The sequence below is a fragment of the Bufo bufo genome, chromosome 4, assembly GCF_905171765.1.
Source record: "Bufo bufo chromosome 4, aBufBuf1.1, whole genome shotgun sequence".
In the NCBI taxonomy this organism is placed as follows: domain Eukaryota; kingdom Metazoa; phylum Chordata; class Amphibia; order Anura; family Bufonidae; genus Bufo; species Bufo bufo.
In genome coordinates this window covers 207549398-207562694 of record NC_053392.1, presented here as the reverse complement: position 1 = coordinate 207562694, position 13297 = coordinate 207549398, and the positions used below count along the sequence as shown (strand labels likewise).

The window sequence follows — 13297 nt, the reverse complement described above, 5'->3', positions numbered from 1 at the left end:
CAGGGTACTGTGAGGTTACTGTTAAGGGAGCTGGGTACTGTGGAGGTCACTTAACCCAAAGCAGAATATAAAATCAGTGATACAGTCCTAACCTCAGTATCTGAGGAAAGGGATTTAGGGGTCATTATTTCAGAAGACTTAAAGGTAGGCAGACACTGTCATAGAGCAGCAGGAAATGCTAGCAGAATGCTTGGGTGTATAGGGAGAGGCATTACCAGTAGAAAGAGGGAGGTGCTTATGCCGCTCTACAGAGCACTAGTGAGACCTCATTTGGAGTATTGTGCGCAGTACTGGAGAGACCATATCTCCAGAAGGATATTGATACTTTGGAGAGAGTACAGAGAAGAGCTACTAAACTAGTACATGGATTGCAGGATAAAACTTACCAGGAAAGATTAAAGGACCTTAACATGTATAGCTTGGAAGAAAGACGAGACAGAGGAATATGATAGAAACTTTTAAATACATAAAGGGAATCAACAAGATAAAAGAGGAGAGAATATTTAAAAGAAGAAAAACTGCTACAAGAGGACATAGTTTTAAATTAGAGGGGCAAAGGTTTAAAAGTAATATCAGGAAGTATTACTTTACTGAGAGATTAGTGGATGCATGGAATAGCCTTCCTGCAGAAGTGGTAGCTGCAAATACAGTGAAGGAGTTTAAGCATGCATGGGATAGGCATAAGGCCATCCTTCATATAAGATAGGGCCAAGGGCTATTCATAGTATTCAGTATATTGGGCAAACTAGATGGGCCAAATGGTTCTTATCTGCCAACACATTCTATGTTTCTATGTTTCTATGAGATGAAATTTCAGATTTTATGGCAGATTTAGCATTTTAGTCAATTTTTTCCAGTAACAAAGCAAGGGTTAACAGCCAAACTAAACTTAATATTTATTGCCCTGATTCTGTAGTTTATAGAAACACCCCATATGTGGTTGTAAACTACTGTACGGGCACACGGCAGGGCGCAGAAGGAAAGGAACACCATATGGTTTCAGGAAGGCAGATTTTGCTGGACTGGTTTATTTACACCATGTCCCATTTGAAGCCCCCCTGATGCACCCCTAGAGTAGAAACTCCACAAAAGTGACTCCAATTTGGAAACTACACCCCTCAAGGTATTCAAAACTGATTTTACAAACTTTGTTAACCCTTTAGGTGTTCCACAAGAGTTATTGGCAAATGGAGATGAAGATTCCGAATTAAAATTTTATGGCAAATTTTCCATTTTAATCCATTTTTTCCAGTAACAAAGCAAGGGTTAAAAGCCAAACAATACTCAATATTTATTGCCCTGATTCTGTAGTTTATAGAAACACCCAATATGTGGTGGTAAACTACTGTACGGGCACACGGCAGAGTGCAGAAGGAGAGGAACACCATATGGTTTCTGGAAGGCAGATTTTGCTGGATTGGTTTTTAGACACCATGTCCCATTTGAAGCCCCCTGATGCACCCCTAGAGTAGAAACTCCAAACAAGGGACCCCTTTTTGGAAACTACGGGATAAGGTGGCAGTTTTGCTGGTACTATTTTAGGGTACATATGATTTTTGGTTGCTCTATATTACACTTTTTGTGAGGCAAAGTAACAAAAAATAGAAATTGTGAAATATCATCTCCATTTGCCATTAACTCTTGTGGAACACTTAAAGGGTTAACAACGTTTGTAAAAATCAGTTTTGAATACCTTGAGGGGTGTAGTTTCTTAAATGGGGTGACTTTTTGGAGTTTCTACTCTAGGGGTGCATCAGGGGGGGCTTCAAATGGGACATGGTGTCAAAAAACCAGTCCAGCAAAAACTGCTTCCCAAAAACCATATGGCGTTCCTTTCCTTCTGTACCCTGCCGTGTGGCCATACAGCAGTTTACGACCACATATGGGGAATTTCTGTAAACTAGAGAATCAGGGCAATAAATATTGAGTTTTGTTTGGCTGTTAACCCTTGCTTTGTTACGGGAAAAAATGGATTCAAATTTGACAAAAAATAGCTGTTTTTATTTGTTATTATTTACAATGTTCATCTGACAGGTTAGATCATGTGCTATTTTTATAGAGAAGGTTATAGCGGACGTGGCAATACCTAATATGTATACCTTTTTTTATTTATTTAGGTTTTACACAATAATATTTTAGAAACAAAAAAAATATCATGTTTTAGTGTCTCCATAGTCTGAGAGCCATAGTTTTTTTAATTTTTTGGGCGATTGTCTTATGTAGGGTATCATTTTTTGCAGGATGAGGTGACTGTTAGATTGGCCCCATGGTGGGGGGCATATGCCTTTGCATTTTTGTGAAGTAAGGAGACAAAACAAATGTTTTTTAGCACTGTTTTTATTTTTTACAATGTTCACCTGAGGGGTTATGTCATATGATATTTTTATAGAGACGGTCGTTATGGATGTGGCATTACCTAATATGTATACTTTCTGTTATTTTTTTAAGTTTTACACAATAATATCATTTTTGAAACAAAAACAAAAATCATGTTTTAGTGTCTCCATAGTATGAGAGCAATTTTCTTTTCCAGTTTTTGGGCCATTGTCTCATATAGGGTCTCATTTTTTGCAGGATGAGGTGACGGTTTGATTGGTACTATTTTGGCGTACATACGACTTTTTTGATTACTTTTATTACCTTTTTTGGGAAGAAAGGTGGGCAAAATTTCAATTTCATCATAGTTTTAATTATTATTATTTTTATGGTGTTCACCGTGCGGGGAAAGTAACATGACCGTTTTATAGATCAGGTCGTTATGGATGCGGTGATATCAAACATGTGTAGGGAATTTTATTTTTCTTATTTTTAATCAGTGTAATTGTGCTTTTTTTTATTTTTAATTTTTTTTTCACTTTTTTTTTTTTACCCAGACCCACTTGGTTCTTGAAGATCCAGTGAGTCTGATGTCTGTATAATACAGTACAGCATACTATATAGTGTACTGTACTGTATTTCCACTTTACTTAGTCTGATCAGACTTCTGCATTTAGCAGAAGTCTGATGAGCACCATGGACAGCCGGAAGCCAGTGAATGCATCCGGTTGCCATGGTAACCATCACTCACTGCCACAACAGAGCAGCGGGTGATGGGGAGGGAGGGGGCCCACTCCATCTGTGATCCCGTCAAGGGGTTGTCCGGGACCAAATGTTTAAAAAAAAAAAAAAACACGTTTACTCACAATGTACATCTAAATAAAAGCCTCCATATATTTTCTGCTATTTTCGCCACTTCTATGTGGCTCCAACGGTCCCCCACTCATTGTTTATATATCTGTTTATCTTTCCCTAATTTCCGGCTGCACTGCCCTGTGGGTCCTAGGGCAGCGCAGCATCAGGTGGTTACAGCTGTCTCTCTGCTCCGCTGTAAGTCCGCCCCCTCAACAATATTCACCTCCATTCATTCTAAAGCTCCTTGCCCGGTGACATCACCGGACTGGAGGGGCAGGGCTTAGTGCGATGTTGGCCAGCCTAGTTACCGCCCCTCCATCCACTCTGCATAAATTACTTATGCTGCCAGTGATGCCACCGGGCTCCCTGAGCAGCAGAAGAGGAAGCTTTGCTTGCCTACAAGGGACCCGGTACGTCAATGAGGAGAAGGAAACAGTAACTTCCGGCCATGAATTTCAAAGATGAAAATATGCGATGTTCGGTCCGCCCCCTATTCGTCATCATTGTGTAAATTTGACCCTGTACCTCACAGTCAGCAGACACATTCTAGCCAATCAGCATCATACCCTCCCTCCCAGACCCTCCCACCTCCTGGACAGCATCCATTTTAGATTCATTCGGAAGCTGCAGTGTCACAAACTATACTCCTTAGTAAAAATGACCAGTCCACACCATGTGGGTCTATATTTATGAGGGCCCCCCTGAGCAAAGATTAGTAAATGTGGCCGGGTGGCCCCAGCCCACAGTTCAACCCAACCCCTTATGTCTCCTGGCCTGGGGCCGTCTCTATAATAATCCACCAGTAATTTATGAATGGGGTTAGGTTATTAACTTATTATTGTTGGGGTATTATTAAAATAATTTGGTCTATAAAGTCAGAGCCGCTCTACCTACCTCCTCCTCCGGGCACCAGAGACTCCTGCAGGGCAGCTGCCGCGGCGCCCCACCACTCGCCACGCTGAAGTGAGTCACACCCCCGTCCCCTTTTACCACGTGACGGCGCAACGTGCTTGCTTGCTTGCGAAGTTTAGAAGTTGAACTTGTGAGTGAGAACTCCTGCGCCGGCGGGCCGCGGGTGACACCCCATCAGACTGGTGTCACCTGGTGCGGCCTGTACCCACCGCACCCCCCTCGCAACGCCACTGGATCTAAGTTGTAATCGCAATGCGATTAATACAGGTTATATTAACCGCATTGCGATTACAACTTAGATCTGAGTTCCTAATGGTTGTATTGCTAGAATTGATGAATATAACGAATATAGCACTATATTCTCAATCTTCGTTATATTCTAGCAATACAACCATTAGGAACTCAGATCTAAACTGTAATCGCAATGCAATTAATACAGGTTATATTAATCGCATTGCAAATTTAACTTACCACACTCTGCGTCAACTACGTAATTTTCCAAGGGAGTTTTGCCATGGACTCCCCTCCGGCATGCCACAGTCCAGGTGTTAGTCCCCTTGAAACAACTTTTCCATCACTATTGTGGCCAGAAAGAGTCCCTGTGGGTTTTAAAATTCGCCTGTCTATTGAAGTCTATGGCGGTTCGCCCGTTCGCGAACATTTGCAGAAATTCGCGTTTGCCATTCGCGAACGGAAAATTGTATGTTCGCGACCTCTCTATATGCCACACTTGTGCTATTAGAGCAATGTCTCCAATCCAGGACAACCCCTTTAACAGTGACCTTCACAGTCGCCGCCCGTTAACAGTGACCACAATTGTAAATGCGACGGTGCGGATTCCTTTAGCGGACATACATACACTCAGCTTTATATATTAAGCCTATCTGTTGCCAGTAGACTTAAGATTGGAATATTTTTGGGAAATTTTAGATAAATTCTGAAATCAGTAGAATCGATTTGCTCATCTCTAAAAAATGTAATATTGGCAGATATATCTTTTCTGAAAGACAGGTCCTCAACAATAACTAGTACATCCAAATTGTGAATAGGATTAGAGTTCTGAAAGATTGAATCTTCCAGGGCTAGAGGTGTTGGGTATAAAAGCTACCACTTTGCTGTTAAGAGCTGACCTCCAACCAACAGAACTTCAGTTTTGTCCATGTTCAGCTGGCATTTAATATACTGTATATTAGTATAGTATTAGTATAGTATATTATCATACAAATTATATCATACACAGACTGTTTTAAGCGTAATATTCAATATTGAACTAAAAGCTAATACCTTTTTCAGGGACTTTAATAGGAAGACACTGATCTGTCATTGTATTCTCTGTCCAAGTGAATAATCTTCTCAGAAGGGATATAGTTACTGGCTGCACCAACAATGATGTCACATTAGGTTTCATTTCCCAGGAGTTTCCATCTAAACAGAAAAAAATACAAACATTTAAAACATGATAGATTCCCACAAGGAGAATAAGCCATCTGTCTTCATAAGGAAATTATTAATCGAAGGCTATGTACACCTTTGGGGAAAAAAAAAAATATATATATATATATATATATGTTATTGAATTGTGCTTATTTTGAGTAACTATAAAAATAATTTTTTTTAATTGATCTTTATTAACAATATGGAATCCTTTTTTGTGTACAGGGCTGAGATGCTGTAGTAACAGCTAGAGATGAGCAAATTTTTCAAAAATTCCATTCGCCGTTTGCCCAATTTTATTGTGAAAAATTTGGTTTGATCCAAATTTATTTGCGGTGAATTACATAAAAAAACTGATATTTCCTGGCTGCAGAGAGCCTTTATAGTGGTATAGAACACTGTGCCTTGCAGTAACACGCATAGGGAGTCTGCTTTGGTAGTGAACTAATACTATGAGTCCGAATGACATGCAGAAGACAGGCGTCGCTCTTAGAATCACTGCACACTTCACTTATTTGGGCAGTCAAAGGGGCCAAAACTAACTAAATAACTCAAGTATGAACTCAGCCTTACAGGTGGATGTTAGCACCAAGAAGAAGTGCACTCCTTTTACACCGTCGTCACCTGATTCCTCATAGATATCAGCAAAATCTGTTCAATTAAACACTTATACAAGTAGAGCCCCCCCCCCCGACAGAGTGGAGAGGGTGTCAGCATTACGTTTTTTGTTGACGTCAGTGACTATTTTGCCCTTCCTCTGATCCGTCAGAACAATAACCCCCAAAAAACTGATCCTGTCTGTGGAGCATCCACCTTCACTCGATCAGCATTTGGTCAGTAATCCATCAGTATTGGTAATGCCAAAAAAAAAAAAAAAAACAGTAGTGGATCCAAAACAGAGATGACACATGAATGGAATATTTGCATGTCTTCTGTATTTTGTACCCACTCCTGCTTTTGGCTACCAAATCACAAGCCAATTCTGATGGGACCATACAGGCCTTACAGCTGCTACACAGACAGGATCCGTTGTGTGTCTCATTTTTCCTTCCTTCTGACAGATCAGAAGAAGGGTGAAATAAATGATGACATCAGCCAAGTCAAAAAGACTAAATAGTGGCACGGTCATGAAGTGGGGAGGCTGGGAACAGCATGAGAAGTCACTATGACATAGTGGTGAGCTGGAAGGAGCATGAGGACACCACAGAGTCGCCCAATGACAGAGTCTGGAGGTGGCGGCCGCATCAAAAGTCCACAGAGTGGCACAATAACAGAGTATGGAGGTGGAGGCAGCATCAGAAGACCACAGAGTGGCAAGGTGACAGTGTGGAGGTTGCAGCAGCATGAGGAGGCCACAGAGTGGCAAGGTGGGTGGCAATACCAGTACCCGCTGAAGATGGTGGGTGAAATAAGAAACACTTGGCATCAGATGTGTGGCATCAGAATAGTAGCTGAGGCAGGTAGCCAGAAGAAACCAGTCTCTTTTGTCAAAGTGCTAGTGTGGCACCATGGATGATCTAGTCTTATGTATCAGGAATTTGTGATTGGAAATTCTGGCTGATCCTCAACTGGTTCATCTTGACAAAGGTCAGTCTCTCCGCATTTTGGGTGGACAGGCGAGTTCTTCTTGTGGTAACTATGGTCCCCGCCACACTAAACACCCGCTATGATGCCACACTACTGGCCGAGCAGGGCAGCTTTTCCAGTGCGGCCACAAATTCAGTTTGGCTGCCCAGTAGTCTAGCGGATCTTTAATGATGGCTGTCAGGGTACACTCCAAGTATGCCACCACCTGCTGGTGAGTAGTTTCTTCACTATGCGGGTGAAGAAAGCTGCTCATCAGCGATTCTAGACTCAGGCTGCTGCTGATGGAGATGGAGCTGGTACTTCTCCTGCCACCCCACCCCTCCCCAGCAGCCATGGCAGTGGAACGTGAGCGCAGAGGGCCCCCCGGTCAGACCTGCGAGAGGATGGACAATGGCTCAGTTAGGCAGGGGCCAACTTACTACATAGGATGTCTCTATTGTAGTTTAGTTTTTCCTTCCTCTCAGTGGGTGAAATAAAGGCCCCAATTTTGGACTGATAGCAAGGGTCCAACAAGGTGGAAAACCAGAAGTCATCCCTCTGCTGAATGGTGACAATTCAGCTGTCGCTACCTAAGCAGCTGAGCATGCAGCGGGCCATTTGTACAAATGACTCGGAGGGACTTGCTGCCTCCATCTCCACTGCATACTGCCACGGTGTGTCTGGGTCCTCTGCCTCGTCTTCCTCATCGCACTGTAGCTCCTCTGGCTGCTCCAGCTCATCCTCTCCTGTCACCCGTGTAAAAAAAAAAACACCCATTTCGCTACACATTGCTTGTGCTCCAATCTTCTCCTCCTCCAGTTCAGCCCCCACAGGACTCATGTGGCCATCAGATCTAGGCACCACGTCTCCAGTCCCCTAACCAGCCAGATTTACCAGCATCTGTTCCAGGACATGAAGCAGTGGAATGACATTGTTCATCCCGTAGTCCTGGCGACTGATAAATAACGTGGCCTTCTCAAAGGGCCTGTGTAAACAGCAGGTGTTATGCAGGAGCTGCCATTGGCTGACATCGAAGTTACACAGGGAAATACTCCTGTCCACTTGGATCATCAAGAAATCGTTTATGGCCTTTCTCTGTTCATACAGTCGGTCCAACATATGGAAGGTGGAAATACAACAGGTGGAAATGCTGCATATCAGCATATGTTGGGGGATACCGTTCTGCTGCCACAGCTCAAGGAGGGAGTGCTTTGCGGTGTACGAGTGGTTGAAGTGTATGCAAACTTTTCTGGCCATTTTTAGGATATCTTGCAGATGGGTGGAAGACTTCAGAAACCACTTGACAACCAGATTGAACACATGTGCCATGCAGAGGGCATGGCTCAGCCCTAGTTGATGCAGCGCCGACACAATGTTCTTCCCATTGTTGGTCACCATGGTTCTAATTTTCAGTGTTCACGGAGAAAGCTAGGATTCAATTTCTTGCTGAAGGACATGGAGCAGTTCCTCCACTGTGTGACTCCAATCGCCCAGGCAAACGAGGTGCAGAACAGCATGACAATGCCGTTCCCTGCACATGTGGTATGCTGGAGGGGCACTGTGAATTTTTCCTGCAGTGGAGGCTCAGATGAGGAGGAGGCAGAGGTGGACATTGTCGCTGGACCAACGGTGTGGCAACGTCAAGGTGGAAGCGGCGTCACCTGGCCAAGTTGCTGGTGTCGCTGTGCAGGAACCACATTCACCCAGTGGGCCGTAAAGGACATGTATTGTCCCTGACTATAGTTACAGGTCCACAAATCGGTTCTGCCGTGCACTTTGGCAGACACCAACAGGCTTAAGGACTGGCCCACCTTCTGTTCTACATTTGTGTGCAGGGCTGGTACTGCTCTCCACCTCGGCTCGGCACAAGCCATCAGTTCTATGAAAGGAGCAGAGTCCACCACTTGGAAAGGGAGGGACTGCAGCACCAGCAACTTGGACAGGAGCACATTCAGCTTCTGTGCCATTGTATGAGTGCATGCATACTGTTTTCTCTTTGCAATCGCTTCTGTGATCGATTGCTGACAGAATGAGTGATTAGGAGTAGGAGCATGAGGACCAACAGATGATTGGAAGGACAGACAGCTCCCTTCGGCTGAGGTGGTGGAGCCTTAACTGAGTGAAAATGGGTGCGTGCCACTGGGTGATGCAGCGGTTTCTGCGGCAGGCTGGACCATCACATCAGAGCCACGGTTCTCCCAGGCCACTTAATGGCAACTCTTCATATGTTGACGCAGGGCCATGGTGCCAACATTGGCATCCTGGCCACGATTCACCTTCTGCCCACGTTCACCTCCGGCAGCTTATAAAAAACTGCCACACCGCCGAGTATATGATTGTAACCCCAACACTCCCCTGATTGAACCCCTGCACTACTACTTCCCAGGCAGGTAGGTTCCCGCAAAGTGGGTGTTCCACCCCACATTTGGCTACCGACCTCCCGCTGCTGCCACCCTGCTGACTCCCGGCTACGCTAGTGACTTGCTGGCTCTGCCACCCTCTTCTCCCGATCATGATGAAGCCCCTTAGTCACCCGGCTCCCAAGTGCGATCAGCTACATCATCATCATCATCGAGTAGTGTCTGCACACCACTGATGTCCTCCTCAATGGTCTCTGGGTCTGACCGCTCGCAACACCAGCTTCAACTCCACCCTCCTCATCACTACTTGCCTGCCTAGCGGAGGAAGCGGCGAATTTCTCCTCCAGATATTGGCTGGGCAGTAGTTGCTGACTGCCCTCTAGTAGCTCTTCCTCGCTGAAAAGTGGAGCCGAGCCTACGGCATATACTTCTTCTCACGGTGATGGAACTGAAAATGACAGAGGAAGGTTCAGGACAGGTTTGGAGCACAGGGCCTGCTCTCGGGCCATGCCAAGTAAGCGACGTGTCAGAGGAACCCACCGACTCTTGGCTGGGGGTGTCTGATGTCACTTGGGACAAAGTGGATGACCGAGTCAACCATTCAAGAACCGCTGAGTTTCTGGTCAAGAAATGACCACTAGATGACACTGGGGGGCTCAGGCCTCTGGCTAAGACCCCTACTGCCACGCCCCCTTACTCTGTCTGCGCCAGAAACATTTAGGCCTCTGCCACTCTCCTGTGCAGGGCCTGGCATTTCTCTGTCTCACATACTATTAGATCAAATAACCAAATATTAGATCAAATATTTTTTTATTTCGCCACTAGTACACAGCAAACAGGGCTTTAGAATATATCACTGCACCACAGAATGGCAATTAGGCCCTAATTATTTTCTACTTTTACACTACACAAAAGGCTTTCAACAGATAAGTGCAAAGCTGGACGACGAATATATTTTATTTCGCCATTAATACACGGCAAACAGAGCTGTAGAATATATCACTGCACCACACTTTTCTTTTGCCACTAACACACGGCAAAAAGGGCTTTACAACATATAACTGCACCGCACAAGGGCAAATAAGATGTACTGTAGAAACATTTCCTTATAATAAACCCTGTTAATTGCTGTATCAAACAGCACTTGCATTCCAATAACCAGAACGGTTTTCCGGATTGACAGAGCTGTATAATGGCAATTTGGATCCCCAGTCAGTGCACCAAGTTGTAATAGGATTGTTCCTATTACCCAGTCTGTAACCTATCCTACTGAACCCCGTTCTTCACAAATGGAACAATGCCTCCCTATCCTTTCCCTGCACTTATAAATAGTTTTTTCACCACAATCAAATCTTTCCTATCACTGTACCTAGCGCCTGCCGACATCTCTCCCTGCACTAAGTACACTGGTAAATGGCAGAATCTAAGAAGGCTGCCGCTATTTATAGGGCTGAGACATCACAGGGCTCTCTGGCTGCTGATTGGCTGCATGCATGGCTTTATGGGTGATCACACCTTCCCAGGGTTCCTTTTTCCATGTCCTCACATGTGCAGCAGCCATTTTAGGAAAAAAATGCGATTCAATAAAGGCCAATTGAAAAAATGATTTTCAGCCAAAAATGAGTGAAATGCAATCATAAAAAAAATTGCCTACAAAGGTGTACATAGCCTTTAACCACTTCCCGACCGCCCATTGACTATAAAAGTCCTGGGCGGTCCGCCTCATCTCTGATCGTGCAGCTGCCGAGCGGGGGGCCCACTATCAGTAAAAGCAGGACACCCAAGAGAGAAGGCATCAACCGTTCCTGTGTGTCCCTGCCATCTAGATAACTGTATTCACAGCACTAAACGAGCGCTGTGTATACAGATCAGGAAACGCTATGCCGCTTTCTGTCCCAGACCAGTGGTCTTGTGTCCACCGGGCTGGTGGAGTGCAGGAGCTGTCGGGTCTTCCATAGACCATGATCAGCCCTGCAGTAAGGCTTTACAGCCTCTATGGGGGTGTATTTCCCCCTTTAACTGAGGCTACTATATCAGCCCCAGTTACGGTAGAAATGAATAGTAAAAAAAAAAAGTGAAGTTAAATGTCTTTCAGAGGTCTTGTATGGCCTTATGGGCGACACAAAGTGCAAAAAAAATTATAATAATAAAGTGTTTTATAAAAAAAAAAAATATATAAAGTTTCAAATGTAAAAAAAAAAAAGTATCCCCAATTAAGTAATTAAAAAAATAGAAAAAAATAAAATAAGACATACAATATTTGGTATTGCCGCATCCGTGACGGCCAGCTCTTTAAAAATATCACATGAGCTACCCCATCAGGTGAATTCTGTAAAAAAAAAAATATAGAAAAATGACACCAAACAGCTTCTCCTTCCAAAAAATGAGATAAAAAGCTACCAGAAGGCCAAATGTACCCCAAAATGGTGCCATTAAAATCTACAGCTTTTCACGCAAAAAAAATAAGTCCTCACTCAGCTAAGTCAACAGAAAATTCCATGTTAGAAAATCCAGATGCACAGGATTTCTGCCGAGATCTTCAAGCAAGATGGCGTCGGCCAGCCCGTCGCGAGCAAATGGAGGCGGTAAGTTTGATGTAATTGTTTTTTTATTGTTAATTTTACACTGTTTTTGAACTCAGATGCCGCGATCATGTATGAACACAGCATCTGAGGGTTACAATGACAGGGGCGGCACTATCTCAGCTCCCTGTCATTGCACCCGCTATCTCGCTCATCTCTATTGAGAAATTTCATGGATTTGGTAAATACAACTAAAACTCAGTTAACTAAAAACAGCTAATTACCTTGCAATATTACCTTATACTGGAGCTCCTTTCACCTCAAAAGCTTTCCTTGCAACTGACTTTTTTTCAAACAATGTTTGTGCATAGGGTACATAATGTTTGTGCATAGGGTATTTCACTGCAATTATTTTACAATTTTTTTTGCAGTAGATATACTGCAGCATACAGATGTTGAGCTTCCATGTAGAAACACATGGCATTATAGATGGCATATACAGTCAGGTCCATAAATATTGGGACATCAACACAATTCTAACATTTTTGGCTCTATACACCACCACAATGGATTTGAAATGAAACGAACAAGATGTGCTTTAACTGCAGACTGTCAGCTTTAATTTGAGGGTATTTACATACAAATCAGGTGAGCGGTGTAGGAATTACAACAGTTTGCATATGTGCCTCCCACTTGTTACGGGACCAAAAGTATTGGGACAGAATAATAATCATAAATCAAACTTTCACTTTTTAATACTTGGTTGCAAATCCTTTGCAGTCAATTACAGCCTGAAGTCTGGAACGCATAGACATCACCAGACGCTGGGTTTCATCCCTGGTGATGCTCTGCCAGGCCTCTACTGCAACTGTCTTCAGTTCTTGCTTGTTCTTGGGGCATTTTCCCTTCAGTTTTGTCTTCAGCAAGTGAAATGCATGCTCAATCGGATTCAGGTCAGGTGATTGACTTGGCCATTACATAACATTCCACCTCTTTCCCTTAAAAAACTCTCTTGCTTTTGAAGTATGCTTTGGGTCATTGTCCATCTGCACTGTAAAGCGCCATCCAATGAGTTCTGAAGCATTTGGCTGAATATGAGCAGATATTGCCCGAAACACTTCAGAATTCATCCTGCTGCTTTTGTCAGTAGTCCCATCATCAATAAATACAAGAGAACCAGTTCCATTGGCAGCCATACATGCCCACGCCATGATACTACCACCACCATGCTTCACTGATGAGGTGGTATGCTTAGGACCATGAGCAGTTCCTTTCCTTCTCCATACTCTTCTCTTCCCATCACTCTGGTTCAAGTTGATCTTGGTCTCATCT

At 43.8% G+C, this 13297-nt stretch overlaps 1 protein-coding gene across 2 annotated transcripts in view; it reads right to left on the bottom strand.

Annotated features, from left to right (window-relative positions):
* NAALADL2 (N-acetylated alpha-linked acidic dipeptidase like 2) overlaps positions 1–13297 on the bottom strand; it is a 1363601-nt gene that overhangs the window by 452559 nt on the left and 897745 nt on the right. For both annotated transcript variants that reach the window (XM_040428250.1, XM_040428251.1), the window contains exon 6: positions 5368–5508. In XM_040428250.1, coding sequence (XP_040284184.1) covers positions 5368–5508 — 141 coding nt within the window. The remainder of the gene's footprint in view (positions 1–5367; positions 5509–13297) is intronic.